The sequence below is a fragment of the Silene latifolia genome, chromosome 8, assembly GCF_048544455.1.
Source record: "Silene latifolia isolate original U9 population chromosome 8, ASM4854445v1, whole genome shotgun sequence".
Classification (NCBI taxonomy): Eukaryota; Viridiplantae; Streptophyta; class Magnoliopsida; order Caryophyllales; family Caryophyllaceae; genus Silene; species Silene latifolia.
The window spans coordinates 16,968,061-16,986,543 of NC_133533.1; the positions used below are offsets into that span (position 1 = coordinate 16,968,061).

General features: G+C 37.5%; 1 protein-coding gene across 1 annotated transcript; it reads left to right on the forward strand.

Annotated features, from left to right (window-relative positions):
* Positions 1–3,194: 3,194 nt before the first annotated feature.
* On the forward strand, positions 3,195–4,619 carry LOC141594166 (3-ketoacyl-CoA synthase 11-like). Its single transcript, XM_074414345.1, has one exon. The coding sequence runs from the start codon at positions 3,210–3,212 to the stop codon at positions 4,617–4,619; it is 1,410 nt and encodes a 469-aa protein (XP_074270446.1). The 5' UTR covers positions 3,195–3,209.
* The last annotated feature ends 13,864 nt before the right edge of the window (positions 4,620–18,483 follow it).

Genomic DNA, 18,483 nt, shown 5'->3' on the forward strand with positions numbered 1-18,483 from the left:
AATTATTTAGAGGAATCATAAAATTTAGCCTGGAACATCGGAAGGACATCAAGAAACTGAAAAGGAAACCACTTATTAAGTGGAGGAAACCATTGGTATGTTCGTTAAGCAATTTATGTATATTCTTTACAAGTGAATTTTATTTTTTGATGCATATACATAATAAGTTGGACGATTTTTCATTACTTTATCAAATTTAAAGTTCATTGGAACTCTGATTTTCTGTATCAGTGCCCTCGACAACCAGTTGACTCGCTAGATTGTGGATTTTATGTTTGTCGTTATATGCTCGAAGCAATTGCAAATAGATACCAAGTGATTCCTGGTCAGGTATGACTCGCTAGATTGTAGATTTTATGTTTGTCGTTATAGCTACAAGATGAATTTGCATTGTGAGTTTTGTGTTGATGAGTTTTTGATGTTATTGGTATATTGATTCTTGGATGAAAGTTGTTAAGAGTAGAACTAGGGGGTCGAGGGATCTAAGGATGATGTTCAGCCTACATAGCTGCAGCTAGGCTAGGCTGGTTAGTAGTGCTGAAGTTGTGTTGGATACTACGTCTAAGTGCTTTGGCTTATATGAACCACATTATTTTCTTGTCTGTTGCGATATTAGAATGTTGAACTACGTCTTAATTGCTTTGGCGTGGTTTGTTGCCAAACTGCACTTGTAAACAATTGTACTAATTGTTTTCCTAATGCTTTTTTTTTCAATTGGTCTCCCTTGTGACGGGTTACCATTTGTGGCGGATATTTTGTGAGATAAAATGGTAACAAAATGGGTTAGTGGAGAAAGGGGACCACATGAATAGTGTTGCAGAGAGAGAAAAAGTGGGTACTTTGTGAGGTAAAATGGTATCCGTCACTCAAGAGTGACGGATATGTGCCGTCACAAACAAGAATTTGTGTTTTTTTTGTAGTATTTTAAGGATGTTCCAAAAACGTATGGACAACAAATGATTGATGAGGTTAGAGATATGTGGACCACATTTGTTCTCAAGCACAAAGAAGTAGAGGACGAGGAGGATGGTTTAGAAGTTAGTTAATGAGCTAGCTACATTATTTGGTAATTTTTTGGCAAATATGCTCATTTTTTAGTGTTAAACAATTAGTGACACAAAATACATTGGGCTTCAAGTTGTAAATTTGAAAATATTTTTGCATCAATATATATAATATGATGATTTTTGAAAATCATTTGATTTCTACTTTTGCGTACTGTGTGTATGATGACCTTGGAAAAAAAATGAGATTAATTGTATAATAAGGCGTATAATATATAAATTATTAGATGATTATTAATTTAGGATAAGAAACCATATATCTCTATAACAAGGTGTCTAGCACTTAGATAAGAAACCATGTATCTCTTTAACAAGGTATCTAGTAGTAAGATAAGAAACCATCTATCTTCATAACAAGGTATTTAAAATTTAGATAAGAAACCATTTTTCTTACTTTGGTGATTATTTCTCCTGCTACCAAAGAAATCATTTAACTCCTAACATTGTTTTCTAACCTTGAAACAAAGACATCATTTTTTTTTGCATGGTCTCTTACCCTAAGACACCTTTGACGTAGAGACCATCTCTATAATGGTCTCTTTGGCTATATTCCAATGGTTTCTTTGACATTTTTTGTAGTAGTGAATGTAAAAGAGGTTAGCATAAAAGTCAAATTTTATATGCTACATACAATAATCATGTTTTTGTCATCTTGGATTTTTATTTGATCAAAATTATTACGGAGTATATGTATTTGTAGATTATTGTTGTCATTGTGATTCTTCCACTAATGAAATTTTTACATGAAAGAAAAACGACTTATTAAAGAGTTGTATACATGACATTATACACGACGTGCTGGTTGCATTATTCGGAGAGGTTGTCACGTAATTCTGACAACTTTGCCGACTCCATCTTAATAGTTATCTCCTTTGTTTAAAGTATGTTTATGCTCCCATACATAATACAAGTACATCATTATTCATACTACATAGTACAACTTTTATTTTGGTCTCACCATTTCTCTGTTGATGCAAGGACACCCACATCTTTTCAGGCTCAACATTTTCAGGTTTTGCATTCCTCTATTTTTCACTAATTATTATATTCATTATATTTATCATCCCACAAAATTATTACTCGTAGTTTAGATGTTTTTTTTTGTTAAAAACTCTCATATCATATTTACAAGACGTTCATAATATCACATCAGAATATACCATGTCGCTCAAAATACATCATATGGAGTATTAAAGTTAAGTTATTAAAAAAATGTTCTGACATAGTCACTAGCAAGTAACACCAGTAAGTCTCCTGAGAGCAGGGGCGTCTAACACCCCGTGCAACCACGGGCGGACTAACCAGGCCTCCGGTTTTGAACACCGAATTTATAAGCCTTATTGATTAAATTCAATACAAAAATCGAAGTATAGTACCCTTGTACATAGGGATGTCATTGGGGCGGGGCGGTGGTGGATATAGGCTCCCCGTACCCGTACCCACCAAGAAAAACTCGTACCCATCCCCGCCCCACCACCCGTGGCGGGTACAAATTTCCAAAACCATCCCCGCCCCAACGGGTAAAAATATAAAACCGTACCCGCCCCGCCTACCTATTAACCCGCTACACCATAATTTTATTCGATAAATTTTTTCATAAAAGTTGGTTTAATCACTATTAATTTCCATTTTTTTTGAATTTACCTTTATAATTTTAATTTTTCACCAAATAAATTAGTAAAAAACTTGATAAAATAGCTATTATTATCGTTATATCTTACCTATAACTAAATAAGATTTATAAAATTCTCATAATCCTACTATTTTTTGTAATGATTGGCGGGTAGGCGGGTATTAGGTGGGTAAGATGCGAAATCCATCCCCGCCCCATGACCCATGGCGGGTACAATTTTCGTACCCGCACCCGCCCCACCACCCGCCAAAGTTCTTCCCATCCCCGCCCCAACTGGGGCGGGTGCGGGGCGGTACCCACTTGTACCCGCCCCGCTGACATCCCTACTTGTACATTCATATTTGGGGCCTCATTTTTCCTCGGTGCACCGGACCTCCATTTATTTTAAGACGCCCCTGCCTGAGAGAATACGTGCTTTTTATTATGCATCGATGTTCTACTTTAAAAAATGTTCTGACATAGCGAGTAACATTTTTATTTGATTTCAGATTTGAACAACAAGATTAACAATAATGTCCATACTATACAAAATCAAATCAATCACCACATATTTCATCCTAACCCTTATCATCACCATATCACTCTCTAATTCCTATTTCCATTTCCAAAATCTTCAACTCGACTCGAAATGGTTATTCAATACCTTGATCATCATTGTTTTGTTAGCTATCCTCTATTTCCAAACTCAACCTTACCCTGTTTATCTACTAGACTTTTCATGTTACAAACCCGACGACACTAACAAATGTTCGAAAAAAACTCTAATGGAATTATCTCAAGCTTGGGGCACATTCTCGAACGAGAGCCTCGAGTTCCAAAAAAAGGTTCTAGATCGATCAGGACTTGGTGACGACACATACTTAACCGACTCACTCTTACGCCTTCCTTGTAATCCTTCCTTCACCGAGTCAAGGAAAGAAATCGAGGTACTTATGTTTGGGGCTGTCGACGACCTTTTTACTAAAATCGATATCAACCCAAAAGAAATCGGAATATTGGTTCTGAATTGTGGGCTTTTTAGCCCAACTCCGTCTTTGTCGGCCCAAATTGTGAACAAGTACAAACTACGAAGCAATATTATGAGTTACAATCTTAGCGGAATGGGTTGTAGTGCGGGAGTAATATCAATCGATCTTGCGAAGGACCTTTTACGGGTTCACAAGAACTCGTACGCGTTGGTTGTTAGTGTCGAGGCGGGGTCCACCGACTGGTACTTTGGGAACGAGAGGTCTATGTTGGTTTCCAATTGTGTGTTCCGAATTGGTGCTGCTGCGATCCTGCTTTCGAGCAAAAGGTCCGATAAAAGGTGGGCCAAGTACGAGTTGGCCCACACGGTTAGGACCAACAAAGCGGCAGACGATGAGGCCTTTAATTGTGTCTCTCTAAGGGAAGATTCTCAAAGGAAAGTCGGAATCTCTTTGTCGAAGGAGTTGATTAATGTAGCCGGGAACGCTCTGAAAGCGAATATGACCGCGTTAGGCCCATTGGTTCTGCCTTTATCGGAAAAATTGAAGTTTTTCGGAACTTTGGTGGCGAAAAAAGTATTCAAAATGTCGAAGGTGAAGTCGTATATTCCGAATTTTAAATTAGCGTTTGAGCATTTTTGTGTTCATGCTGGTGGGAGAGGAGTGTTAGATGGGGTCCAGAAGAATTTGAAGCTGACAGATTGGGATATGGAACCGTCGAGGATGTCGTTGTATCGATTTGGGAACACGTCGAGCCCTTCGATATGGTATGAGCTTGCGTATACCGAAGCAAAAGGGCGGGTTAAGAAGGGAGACCGGGTATGGCAGATTGCGTTCGGGTCGGGTTTTAAGTGTAATAGTGTTGTTTGGAGAGCTTTAAGGAATGTGAATCCTTCCCTAGAGAAATATCCATGGATGGATGACATTGATTCTTTTCCGGTTGATGTTCCGAAGTAATCGTTGTTCATATATCGTTTGTAATCGGTCAATTGAGTTAAATTGAGTGTATTTTATGATTTTAATTATAGTTAGGTTTAACTAAGTATGATTAAGTTAAGTCAACTTAAGCAAGTGAAGATAATTAAGCTAAGTTAATTAAAGGTTGAGTTAATTTACAATAATTAAATAAAACTATTCAAGTTAAGTTAGAGGAAGTTTCTTTGTACACCCGATCACCTAGTGTACCACGTCACTATATTCCCCAACTTATGAGAAACTCGAAATCGACAATATATACACTTTTCATGAATAACAAAACATAATCTAGGCGAAATAAAAATGATACATTTTCATTAGTTAGGTTGTATGGTGACGTAGTGCACCTGGCCAGGTGTAGAATTATTCTGAGTTTTAATAAGTTCAGTTAACTTAGGTTAAGTTAAGTTAAGTTTAATCTAGTTAGGTTAACTTAATAAACTTGAATTAATTACTTATGTTTAATTAAGTTTGAAAGAGTTAAGTTTAGGCAACACTATAGGAAACAGGTCTCACACCTACATACCGCTAACAGTGGCCGTAAACATAGAAAATCGTCAGTAAATGACATCATTGACCGAGTTTTTAAACTTTCAAACCAAAGGAAATTGGTCAGTAAAGTAAATTACCAAGCGATTGAATGTGGGCGGTTAATTACAGATCGATGACTGTGGTCGGTAACACGTATATTGGTTGGTGAACAAAAATGTTTGATTGTCAACATAGGGGTCGTGGTCGGTCGATAATTACTAAATCGGTTCTTTTTGGAATTTTTAGGATCGGGAATGATCAAGGAAAGAAACATAAACGGTTTTTTCATGCCTAGCCACGATGATAGGTTATAAGAAGTTAGAGTTACCGGCCAACATGAATAGGTTTAATACCCCAAGAGATTGTGAGAAAGTTGTCCCAAATCAGGAAATTTAAGAGCTTATGATATGTTTATAATAGACTCCACCCAACACATTAATAACAAGACTTTGTGCTTTTGGACTTAGGTGATGACAAAAAATGAGTCAAAAGGTACACATCCGATCTTATTGGGGTTGTGTTACGAAGATGGCTTGTCGAGTTGTTATAAATGATATCAGAGCAACCCTGCGACTGTGTGGTGAGCCCAGGTCACCCACCTAGCAGGGGAGGATTCTGGGCTTGGCTGCAGCCAACTTCAAGGCACAACGAGGACGTTGTGGTCTTTAAGTGGCGGAGTTTGTAACACCCCATGTGGTCATGAGATTAAGTTGTTCCATAGTGGGAGAATAAGAGGCTTGTGATATGTTTATATCTTTTCGAGTGCCATTGTATTTATGTACTCGTATTCGGTTTTCATTCATTCATAAATATATATACAAACTTTTGCCTTATAAATATCGTAAGTGTATCAGTATATACGACTTTTAAGATCAAGATAATACAGTTCAATAATTAGTATGAGTCTCGTCTTGAAAATATTCCAAAGTGGTTCGATTAATAAGAATAGCCGAGATGAGGATAAATACAATCGTCGATGAAACCATTTGGGCGAGGGAATAATCAAGATTTTATTGCTTTAAATATATTTTCTTTGCTTATTAGGTTATTGTAATGTATATGAGGAAGATTATAATTGTTATTGATTTGATGCAAAACAATACAAGGGTTACAATGCTTTTGTACTAATTACAAGAAAGATCTAGAAATAAGAATTATCTAAACTAGCAAGGTATGAATTAAGAAATTACAAAGAATCGAAAATATTAACAAAATAATTATAAACAACTTTTAGGAAAAACGAATATTAGGAAGTATTCTTAACACGCTCCCACAAGACAGACGACCCAAAGGCGAGACCGATCTTGGAGAGTAACAAGGTGAACCTGGACGATGAACCGGTTTTGTGAGAACGTCAGCTAGCTGGTCATCGCCTGAAATGTGTTGAACTCGAAGTTGGCCATTGTTGACAAGATCACGAACAAAGTGGAAGGCAAGAGCTAAATGCTTCATCCGAGAATGAAACACGGGGTTGGAAGAATAATGCGTGGCACTTAGATTATCACAGTCGATAACCGGTGTGGAGAGGTTGGTAAGACCGAGCTCATGAAGGAGAGAACGGAGCCAAGTCATTTTCAGCAGTGGTAGTAGCAACAGCTCGAAACTCAGCTTCAGTAGAAGAGCAAACTATAGCACGTTGCTTCTTAGAAGGCCAAGATAGGGCATTACGCCCCAAGTAGGTAACAAAACCAGTTGTAGAGCAGTAGTTATCACGGTCGTCACCCTAATCCGCATCACAGAAAATATGAAGATCGAGAGGGGATTCACGAAACAGTTGAATGCCAACATGTGAGGTGCCATTAAGATAACGAAGTAAGCGTTTTAGAGCACCCCAATGAATCTCAGTCGGTTTGTGCATAAAGTGAGCAAGTTTATTAATAGTAAAGGCAATGTCCGGTCAAGTGAAAGACAAGTATTGAAGGCTACCAAGAAGTACTCGAAAGTCGGTGGAATCAGGCAGTGGCGGATCTTGAAATGAATTTCTAGGGGGGCCGTAAACAAATTGAGTAGTATTTATATAATTCAAATATTCTTAACAGATTCGTAACCGTGTATCTTTTAAAAGCACCAATATTAGTTTTGGTGAAATCATGTAACTTAAAAACAAAAATATGACTTGTAATCATTAACCTTAAAATTACCGGACTTGCAATGTCATATATTCGTATTAATAACTGAATAAGTACTCCACATGACTTATAGTAATGAGGTAGTAGCTAAAAAAACTACGTCTTTTACATAAATCAATTATTGAGATACCATTATAAATTGAGTAGGTCTCTTGAGAGACGGTCTCTTAATAAGCTTTATTGAGATACCATTGTACAATTTTAAGAAAAAGTGGTACTAAAGGTAATAAAATAGGTACAAATCATGATTAATGATAAAATGGGTACATTTATTATGTAAATAGGTACGAAAGTACTATGATACGATCAACAACAAAAGGGGTACGAAATATAAATAAAAGGGTACGAAATGTTGGCCTCTCAATAACTTAGTGAGAGACCGTCTCTTCAAATCTTTAGTGTTATAAATCATAGTTAAAAGAATTCCAATAATTTTAAAAAAAAATTAGGTGCAACACAATATGGAAGGAGTAGCTAAATTCTAGTACTCCCTCTATTTTTTGTTTTGTTTTCTTTACTGTTTAATTTTTGCGATCTTCAATGTACATACAAAATATGAAATACATGAAAAAAGGAAAATTAAAGCGACTACCAAATGTTTTTTCCCTCGTGTGGCATAATACAAAACGAAAGGAAATAAGGAATTGATAATTATTATTGTACATAAAATCAAATTAAATAATGAATTAGCTGAAGAGTCGAGGACGAGGGCACCTAAGAGGGGGAGGGGGTGAATTAGGTGTCTATTTAAAATTTAAGCTTAATGAAAGCTTCTTTAAATAACTCTTAAACACTTTAAACAATGCTTAGATGAAAGGAGAAGTCGATACTTAGAACTAGAGAGTTAAAAGTATTCAACAACGATTCAGCAAGCAGAAGTTACAGTGTACTCAACAGTTGATTCTGTAAATAAAAACGTGAGTAGAGTGTGCAGCGGAAATAAAACGAAATAGACACGACTAACGATGTTTTTAAAAACTGGTTCGGTCACTACTCCGCGACCTACGTCCAGCGCTATTTTATTAAACGTCTCAGAAGTAAACTCATACAAACTAAGACCACCCCGAATAATAAAACAACTCCCCAACCTACTCCGGTTGCTAATGCTTAAAAGATACTCCGCTTCCAAGACTTTTGCTTTGGGCTACTCCGCCGAAAGACTCCTTGCTTAAAGCTACTCCGCAATAAGACTCTTGCTTTGGGCTACTCCGCCGAAAGACTTCATGCTCAAAAGCTACTCCGCTTCGAAGACTTCGTGCTTAAGGATAACTCTATCCTAAGACTTTGTTCGGTTCTACCCGTTTGTTACAAGACCACTTATCTTAATGTTGTTCACTCAATTGAACGGAGGAGATAAAGTTTAAGTACAAAACACGGGATCCTTGAACACGACTAAAACGACTAGGTGCAACAACAAACTCAAGTAAAAGACTCAAAAGATAAATAAACAAACTTGCAAAAGATTCAAAGATTTGAAAATGATAAACGGTTTTGCAAAGTTAATTTACTCGATTGAAAGCTTAAGTCTTTTTCAGTTTAAAACTCGTTTGTTGCACACTTGTAAAAATGAATTAAGCAAGCTATTTATAATGTTCAAGTAGTATACTTTACATTAAAATATCTTACACTCATAAGCACAAGTGATTAAAATAATGTAAGTAGTTTGCTTGGGCAACATGCAAAGCCAACCGAAATGCTCTCCAAGAAACCGAGTATTCTTCCTCAAGAAATCGGTGCCTAAGATTGCAAGAAACCAGGTTGTGCACACATACAAAAATAGGCTGGGTTTTTCAACAAGAAACAAGCATAAATGGTTGTGTTTATGGGAACCATAAACATTTCCATAAATGTAAAAGCAAACAACCCATTTATAGTAAGTGTCTTATTGTGCAAGCAAACTCCTTAACAAGTCATTGAAAGCTCTATATTCTTTAAAAGACTTCAAAGTATTTCCAGAAAACATTTGTGAAAGTTAAAAGCACTTTAACAAAGATTCAAATATTTTTGAAATATTTCTTTCAAAGACGAGCCTTAATTAACTGTTAACTCAACTGTTGTTTTTGCACCTAAACGTAAATTCGTGTTAAACGATCACCTTACAACACATGACATTAGCACTAATGACTATCTTCAACTTTGATCTTCATGATGACATTCTTGATAACCTTGAATTGACAATTGGAGCTTCATGCTACATGGTTAAACTTAAGAGGCACACAATTAAATAACAAATGAGATTAATTTGTCTTAAGGCATCATCAACACAATCTTAATCAAATTGGGTTTCTTCAATTTCCCCCTTTGATGATGGCAAGACAAATAAAATTCAGTGTGCAATTCCCCCTTAGTCCATGGTCAAGGTTAACAAGTCAAAACATGATCAAAATAAGATGCATAAATACATGGTCATTGAAAATTAGTCAAATTATTCGTTAGCCTAGGTAGAACATTTAATCTCCAAGTAAACATAGTTACGGTGTACGCAAGCCTAAGAGTCATTGAATCACCACCTGCAATTTTAAACAACTTCCCCCTCTTGACATCACCAAGTAGGAAGAACACAAGTCTAAATAAGGATTAGAGTTATACAAAACAAATTGTTCAACAACTAACAACATAACCAATATTAGTAAATTATCACAAACACAAAGCCAAGGTAAAAAGGGATTAGAAAGGCTTTTGTTTTGATTAGGCATTAGGCATGGTTATGGCAAAAGGCTTGGTACGGCATTAGGCATAGGCTAGGCATGACATAGAGCAAGAGATCAATCATCAACTTCATCGGTTTCCTCTTCTCCAACCAACCCGTGAACCATCTCCATAAGCTCTTCATTTTGACCCTTAACCTCCTTGAGTTCCTTACGCAAACCCGATACTTCCAAACGAAGACCCGCAATCTCACCCATTTGAGCATGTTGGAGATCCAACAAGGCTTTAACATCCTTAGTGAGACGTGTCATAGAAGACGATTGCATAGAGGAGGAGGCGACATACGTAGCCTTCATACCCGACCAAATACGAGCAAGTTTATCACCATCAATTTTCAAGTACATTTGTGATAAAACTCCCGAGGTCATAGTGTCACACATGTGATCCACACCTTGAGGTCAACCGAGTGATCACTCTCTTAGCTTTGCCTTTCGATTTGGGAACGGTTTCCTCCTTGAATAACTCGTCATCATTGAAGACGGCATTCAATTTCCCCGTGTCAATTTCCGTTTCCACAACCGTTGCATCACTCACAGTTTTGCCTCTCCTTTTTCTCCTTTTATTACCAACCATATCTTTCAACATCTCATCATCACCAACACTTCCCTACGATTTCGATTTTGATTTCGATTTCGATTTCGATTTCCCATTACTCTTCTCACCGGATTCCTCAACAACATTCTCAACACTCTTTTCTTTTTCCTCACTTTTTTCAATTGATTTTTCAACACTCTTTTCTTTTTCTTTTTCAATGTTTTCCTCATTCTCCTCTTCACTTTCATTTTTCTTTTCCTCACTGTTTTTCTCTCCTTCCTTCTCGGCATCCTCATCAACAATCTCCTCATCATTGTTACTTTCCTTACCAACACCAACATCAACTCCCTCAACTTCTTGAATGATTGGATTTCCATCATCATCAACCTCACCAACAACCCGTGTGCTTCCTTCTTCACCCTCGGTTTCGGTTGCATGCGGCATATTCAAATCGAATTTTTGATTGAACACCCGACTTGAGAATCTCCTAGCCTCGGCAGCTGTTTTAGGACGATTAGCAACTGATTTCTTCCTTGTCATTGGGGCGTTTGGCACAAAAACTCTAGGTTTCTTTGGTGGTTTTTGATTTTGGGCAGTTTTTGATCCAAGACTTTCGATTTGTGGTTCAACCGTTGGTACTTTCGGTTTGTAGGAGTCTCGGATTGCATTCAAGAGTTTCTTAGTTGATTTTGGAGGCATGATTCTTATAGTGAAAGTAAAAGTGACAGTTGGGAGAGGTATGCTTTTGACGGTTTTGGAGAATATTTGGGGAAGGTGTAATTTTTTGAATATTTTGAAAGTGAGTAAGGAGGTCATGATTTAAGAGTTGAAAATTTGGACATGTAGTAAATGAGGTGAATAGTGTTTTAGGCTTTTTTATTTGATTGGTTGAGAGGAAGGTGGGTGTAGCCGGTTAGGTGGGGTTTAGGCGGCTAGGACATGGGTAATGGGGAAAGGAGATTTGATGGTTAGATGATGGTTGAGTGGCTCCATGTGAATAATATCTTTACCCATTGGATTTACATGCAAATTAATCATCTAATTCATTGAGTAATACTAACACATAATCACTTATAAAAACAAGTGTAACATCTACTCTAGTCAATCATCGAGGGCAAGTCGTCATAAAATTTTACGCGGAATCCAACAAACCAATTTCCAACCGAAGTTTTACGAATTGTTCTCTTTCAAGCGGTTTTGTAAAAATGTCGGTTATTTGATCTTCCGTTCTACAAAATTTAAGACGAATTTGACCTTTTTCCACATGATCACGTAAAAAATGATGTCTTATGTCAATATGCTTAGTCATTGAGTGTTGTATAGGGTTCTTTGAAATGTTAATGGCACTAGTATTATCACAAAAGATAGGAGTTGAATCAAAGATAATACCATAGTCCCTTAGTTGTTGTCGAACCCAAAGAACTTGCGCGCAACACAATGCGACACTTACGTACTCGCTTTCAGCGGTGGAAAGAGCAACAGTGTTTTGTTTCTTAGACGCCCATGAGATCAAACACGGACCTAAGAAAGTAGCCATCCCGGATGTACTCTTTCGATCAACAACGCTTCCGGCATAATCTGCATCCGAGTATCCTAAAAGCTCAAAAGGACAATGTGAGGGATACCAAAGATACAAATTAGACGTTCCAACCAAGTACCTAAGAATACGTTTAACGGCAATGAAATGCGATTCTCTAGGACTAGCTTGGAAACGAGCACATAGACATACACTATATAAAATATCCGGTCGACTAGCGGTCAAATAAAGTAATGAACCGATCATACCTCGATACATCGTTTCATCAACTTTCTTACCATTCTCATCTTTGTCAAGCTTTGTGGACGAAACCATAGGTGTAGAGAAAGGTTTAGAATTAGTCATACCGAACTTACATAGCATCTCCTTTATGTACTTTTGTTGATGAATCATCACACCATCTTGAGTTTGCTTGATTTGAAGCCCAAGGAAGAAACCTAGTTCTCCCATCATACTCATCTCAAACTCGGATTTCATTAGTTCCGAAAAGTACAAATAAAGGAGTTCATTCGTTGCACCAAATATTATGTCATCGACATAAATCTGCACAATCAACAGTTCACCCACACCGTGACTTTATGAACAATGTCTTATCCACCGATCCACGCACAAAACCATTTTCCAAAAGAAATTTTGACAAGAGATCATACCAAGCTCTTGGAGCCTGTTTTAAACCATAAAGCGCCTTGTCCAATTTAAAAACATGGTTTGGAAATTCATTGTTCATAAAACCCGGTGGTTGCTCCACAAAGACCTCTTCTTCTAAATAACCATTTAGAAAAGCCGTTTTGACATCCATTTGAAACAGTTTGATGCCTTTGTGAGCTGCAAAAGCTATGAGCATACGTATGGCTTCAAGCCTAGCTACTGGTGCGAAGGTTTCATTATAATCAATGCCTTCTTGTTGTTTAAATCCTTGCACCACTAGTCTAGCTTTATTCCTTACGATATTGCCCGAATCATCTAGCTTATTGCGAAAAACCCATTTGGTACCAATCACGGTACAACCAGTAGGTCTAGGGACAAGATGCCATACCTCATTCCTTCTGAATTGATTTAGTTCCTCTTGCATTTCCATCACCCAACTCGGATCTTCAAGTGCCATGGTGATGTTCGTTGGTTCAATTTGTGAGAGGAACGCATGAGATGCAAAGAAATCATTGAGGGATGATCTTGTTTTCCTTCCCGAATTCAAGTCACTTGTCAAGTTAGAAAGGGGGTGAGATTTTTGGTGTTTCCACTTCTTTGGTACGATTAAGGATGGTGAGGCTTCTTGGGGTTCTGACTCAACAGTTCGCTCAACTGTTGGTTCTGGTTCATTTTGTGTTTGAGGATTTGTTTCTGTTTGTTCATTTTGTTCAAGTGTACCCTCATTCCCCCTGGATGTCGTAGCCTCATTTTGTGGTTCAAGTGGTTCTGTTCCCCCTGTCTCTTGGCCAGTTCCTTCAGTCAACAGTTGATCCGACTGTTGATTCTGCTCCTCTTGTTCGTTTTCCTCGTGTACATCATCCATGTCATGTCGAATCATTCCAAGCTCATAGTCCTCATCATCTTCATCATCCTCTTCCTGTGTATTAGAATGAAAAAGACTAGACTCATCAAATATGACATGCACACTTTCTTCCATTTTCATGGTTCGTTTATTATACACTTTATAAGCCTTGCTACCATCCGAATAACCGACAAATACGGCCTCATCACTACGAGCATCGAATTTACCCAAATTATCCTTTCCATTGTTGTGAACAAAACATTTGCTTCCAAATCATTTCAAATAGGATAAATTAGGCTTTCTTCCTTTAAGCAACTCGTAGGGTGTTTTTTTAAGCATTTTTCGGATCATAACACGGTTATAAATGTGACATGATGTGTTGACGGCTTCGGCCCAAAAATTCTTTGGCAACTTACTACTAATGAGCATAGTCCTAGCCATGTTTTCAAGTGTACGGTTCATACGCTCTACAACCCCGTTTTGTTGAGGTGTAGCACGCGCGGAAAAGTTATGGCTAATACCGTGCTCATCACAATAAGTAATAAATGAGGAATTTTCAAATTCGGTTCCATGGTCGGATCTCAAAGATATGAGCTTTTTATCAAACTTGTTTTGGACCTTTTTCAACCAAATTAAAAATTCATCAAATACTTCATCTTTAGAACTCAAATAGAGAAGCCAAACAAATCGTGAGAAATCGTCAACAATCACACATAAGAAACGACTACCTCCTTTACTTCTAACACGCATTGGACCACATAGATCAATATGAAGTAACTCAAGAGGTTTAGATGTACTAACGAACTTTTTGGATTTAAAGGAGCTTCTTACTTGCTTCCCTTTAGCACAATCATCACACAAACTATTAAAGTCAAATTTCATATTAGGAATGCCGTCGACTAAGTCAAGTCGCTTAAGGGTGTTCAATGTTCTAGCATTTACGTGACCTAATCTCTTATGCCAAAGCCATGGGTCGTTCATTTTCAAAGCACTCATACAAGACATGGTACGACTAGACAATGCAAATAGATTAGTCAAGTAAACATCTTTAACACGTTTTCCTTCAAGAACAACTTCCCTTGTATTACCATCTAAGACACGACATTCACTAGCACAAAATTCAACGATATTACCATTATCACACATTTGAGATATGCTAAGGTGATTATGCTTCAAACCTTTGACAAGCAACACTTTGTCGACACATTGTGATGATGACTTACCAACCTTCCCGATTGCAATAATTTCACCTTTCTTATTGTCACCAAACGTCACGGTGCCATCATTGTAGGCTTCTAGTGAGAGAAATTGGTTTCTACTTCCCGTCATATGACGTGAACATCCACTGTCCAAGTACCAATTGCTGCTGCCTCTCACTAATGCCTATAAGAAATCAAGAGGTTAGTTTACGAATCCAAACGAATTTGGATCCCTTTTTGTGAGTTGCATTGTTAATCAAATCTTTGCGAACCCACTCCTTTTTAGCAACCGTGATATTCTTATTTAAGTCGTTTAGTCGATTAGGACAACCATTAAAGTCATGACCAGTCTTATCACAAAAGTTGCAAACATTTCACTCAGGAAGGCCTGCATATTTTCTCCTTCGAAAATCAGTCTTGCTTGGTTCCTGGTTTCTGAAGTTACAGTTCACTGAACTGTTACTTTGGAAACCAAGTCCAGCTTTCTCTTCAGATTTTTGGGACTGATTTATGAGGGAGTCTAAAATGTTTTGGCTACCTTCCCATTTCCTGTAAAACTCTTTAGCATCATGCAACTCTTTGGTCAATGTTTCAATTTTAGCAAGATGGTCAAGATTTAGTTTGCCTACTTTATCGAAAGCGGATTTAGCATGACTACATTCATCACTAAGCAACATAGCAATTTCTTCAAGTTGCTTATTATCATGTCGACACGAGGTAAGGTCAGCTAGCAGTGAGTCTCGTTCTTTAATCAAAATATCAACTTGAATAATTAAAGACTCGTTTTCTTTTTCAACATCAGAAACAACAGTTGAGGCAACTGTTGATTTTGACGAGCTAGCAATATTCGTGAGAACAAGGTTTTCTTTCCTCAATTTTTTAATTTCTTTTCTGAGTGATGGAATGATGTTACTTTCTTTTATCTCATCTAGACACTCTCTAAGACCAACATTTTCTTCAGCAATTTCCTCAATTTGAGTTTGCAAGTCATAGAGTTTATCGTTTTTAGCAAGACTCTTGTCAAGTACATCATCAAACATCAAACAAAGCTTATCCTTAGAAAGAGTTCTCACCTTGTTCTTGAGATTCATTACCTCGGTGTCGGAGTCATCGCTGGAGTCGTCGGAGTGCGCCATAAGACAGAGTGCAGATTCTTTCTTTGAAGACTTGGGTCCGTCAAGATCAAGACGAGTTGTCATACAAACTTTGGCATCTAATTCTTCCTCAAGGACATCATCCTCATCGGAATCAGATACACCCCATATTGCAGACATGACTTTATGCTTAAAATCTTTCTTTGCAAAATCTCGTTTTTCTCTAGATTTGAACTCATTCCACTTGGGGCAATCTTTGATAAGGTGACCTTTCTCACCACATTTGAAACAAGCCACCGTGGAATAAGATCTCTTCTTTTGAAAACGTTTTTTGTTAGCATTGTTGAACTTCTTAGGATTGTGACTATTGATCATATCCGCCATGTTACGTGAGTACATGGCTTACTCGTCATCTCCATCATCTTCCTCATCACTTGAGGTTGATTTGAGAGCGAAACCTCTAGCTTTGGAGCTTTCACCCGAGCGCTTTGCGAGACTTAACTCGTGTGCCATGAGTGAGCCCATTAGCTCATTGAGGGACAATTTGGACAGATCTTTAGCCTCCTTAATAGCCGTCACCTTTGGTTGCCATTTATCACTTAGGCTACGAAGGATCTTTCGGACTATATCCTCGGAATCAAACTCTCTACCTAGACCTTTAAGTTCATTAACAATACTAGAAAAGCGAGAAGAAAGACAATTGATTGACTCATCTTTCATCATATTGAACATCTCATATTGTTGCATGAGAAGGTTAATACGATGCTTCTTGACTTGGGACGTTCCTTCATAAGCAAGATTTAACGTGTCCCAAATCTCTTTAGCCGAGGTACATCCGTAGATGCGATTGATATCTTGTTCACCGATGCCATATTGAAGAATGGACATGGCTTTAGAATTTTTCTCGACTTTACGATAGTCAGCCTCGACATAACTTTCCTCGCTTTTCACGGCACTTTTCCCATCAGAGTCAGTAACCGTTATAGCAAGGGGACCCTTTTGAATAATGACCCAACACTCATAATCCGTACTTTTGACGTAGTGTTCCATACGGTGCTTCCACCAGGAGTAGTTATCCCCTTTGAAGATAGGGTACTTAGTATGTTTCCCGTCCATGACTATAGGATCAACTCACTGGTAGTTAACCAGTTATCAAGAGCACAAGGCTCTGATACCAATTGAAGAGTCGAGGACGAGGGCACCTAAGAGGGGGAGGGGGTGAATTAGGTGTCTATTTAAAATTTAAGCTTAATGAAAGCTTCTTTAAATAACTCTTAAACACTTTAAACAATGCTTAGATGAAAGGAGAAGTCGATACTTAGAACTAGAGAGTTAAAAGTATTCAACAACGATTCAGCAAGCAGAAGTTACAGTGTACTCAACAGTTGATTCTGTAAATAAAAACGTGAGTAGAGTGTGCAGCGGAAATAAAACGAAATAGACACGACTAACGATGTTTTTAAAAACTGGTTCGGTCACTACTCCGCGACCTACGTCCAGCGCTATTTTATTAAACGTCTCAGAAGTAAACTCATACAAACTAAGACCACCCCGAATAATAAAACAACTCCCCAACCTACTCCGGTTGCTAATGCTTAAAAGCTACTCCGCTTCCAAGACTTTTGCTTTGGGCTACTCCGCCGAAAGACTCCTTGCTTAAAGCTACTCCGCAATAAGACTCTTGCTTTGGGCTACTCCGCCGAAAGACTTCATGCTCAAAAGCTACTCCGCTTCGAAGACTTCGTGCTTAAGGATAACTCTATCCTAAGACTTTGTTCGGTTCTACCCGTTTGTTACAAGACCACTTATCTCAATGTTGTTCACTCAATTGAACGGAGGAGATAAAGTTTAAGTACAAAACACGGGATCCTTGAACACGACTAAAACGACTAGGTGCAACAACAAATTCAAGTAAAAGACTCAAAAGATAAATAAACAAACTTGCAAAAGATTCAAAGATTTGAAAATGATAAACGGTTTTGCAAAGTTAATTTACTCGATTGAAAGCTTAAGTCTTTTGATTTAAAACTCGTTTGTTGCACACTTGTAAAAATGAATTAAGCAAGCTATTTATAATGTTCAAGTAGTATACTTTACATTAAAATATCTTACACTCATAAGCACAAGTGATTAAAATAATGTAAGTAGTTTGCTTGGGCAACATGCAAAGCCAACCGAAATGCTCTCCAAGAAACCGAGTATTCTTCCTCAAGAAATCGGTGCCTAAGATTGCAAGAAACCAGGTTGTGCACACATACAAAAATAGGCTGGGTTTTTCAACAAGAAACAAGCATAAATGGTTGTGTTTATGGGAACCATAAACATTTCCATAAATGTAAAAGCAAACAACCCATTTATAGTAAGTGTCTTATTGTGCAAGCAAACTCCTTAGCAAGTCATTGAAAGCTCTATATTCTTTAAAAGACTTCAAAGTATTTCCAGAAAACATTTGTGAAAGTTAAAAGCACTTTAACAAAGATTCAAATATTTTCGAAATATTTCTTTCAAAGACGAGCCTTAATTAACTGTTAACTCAACTGTTGTTTTTGCACCTAAACGTAAATTCGTGTTAAACGATCACCTTACAACACATGACATTAGCACTAATGACTATCTTCAAC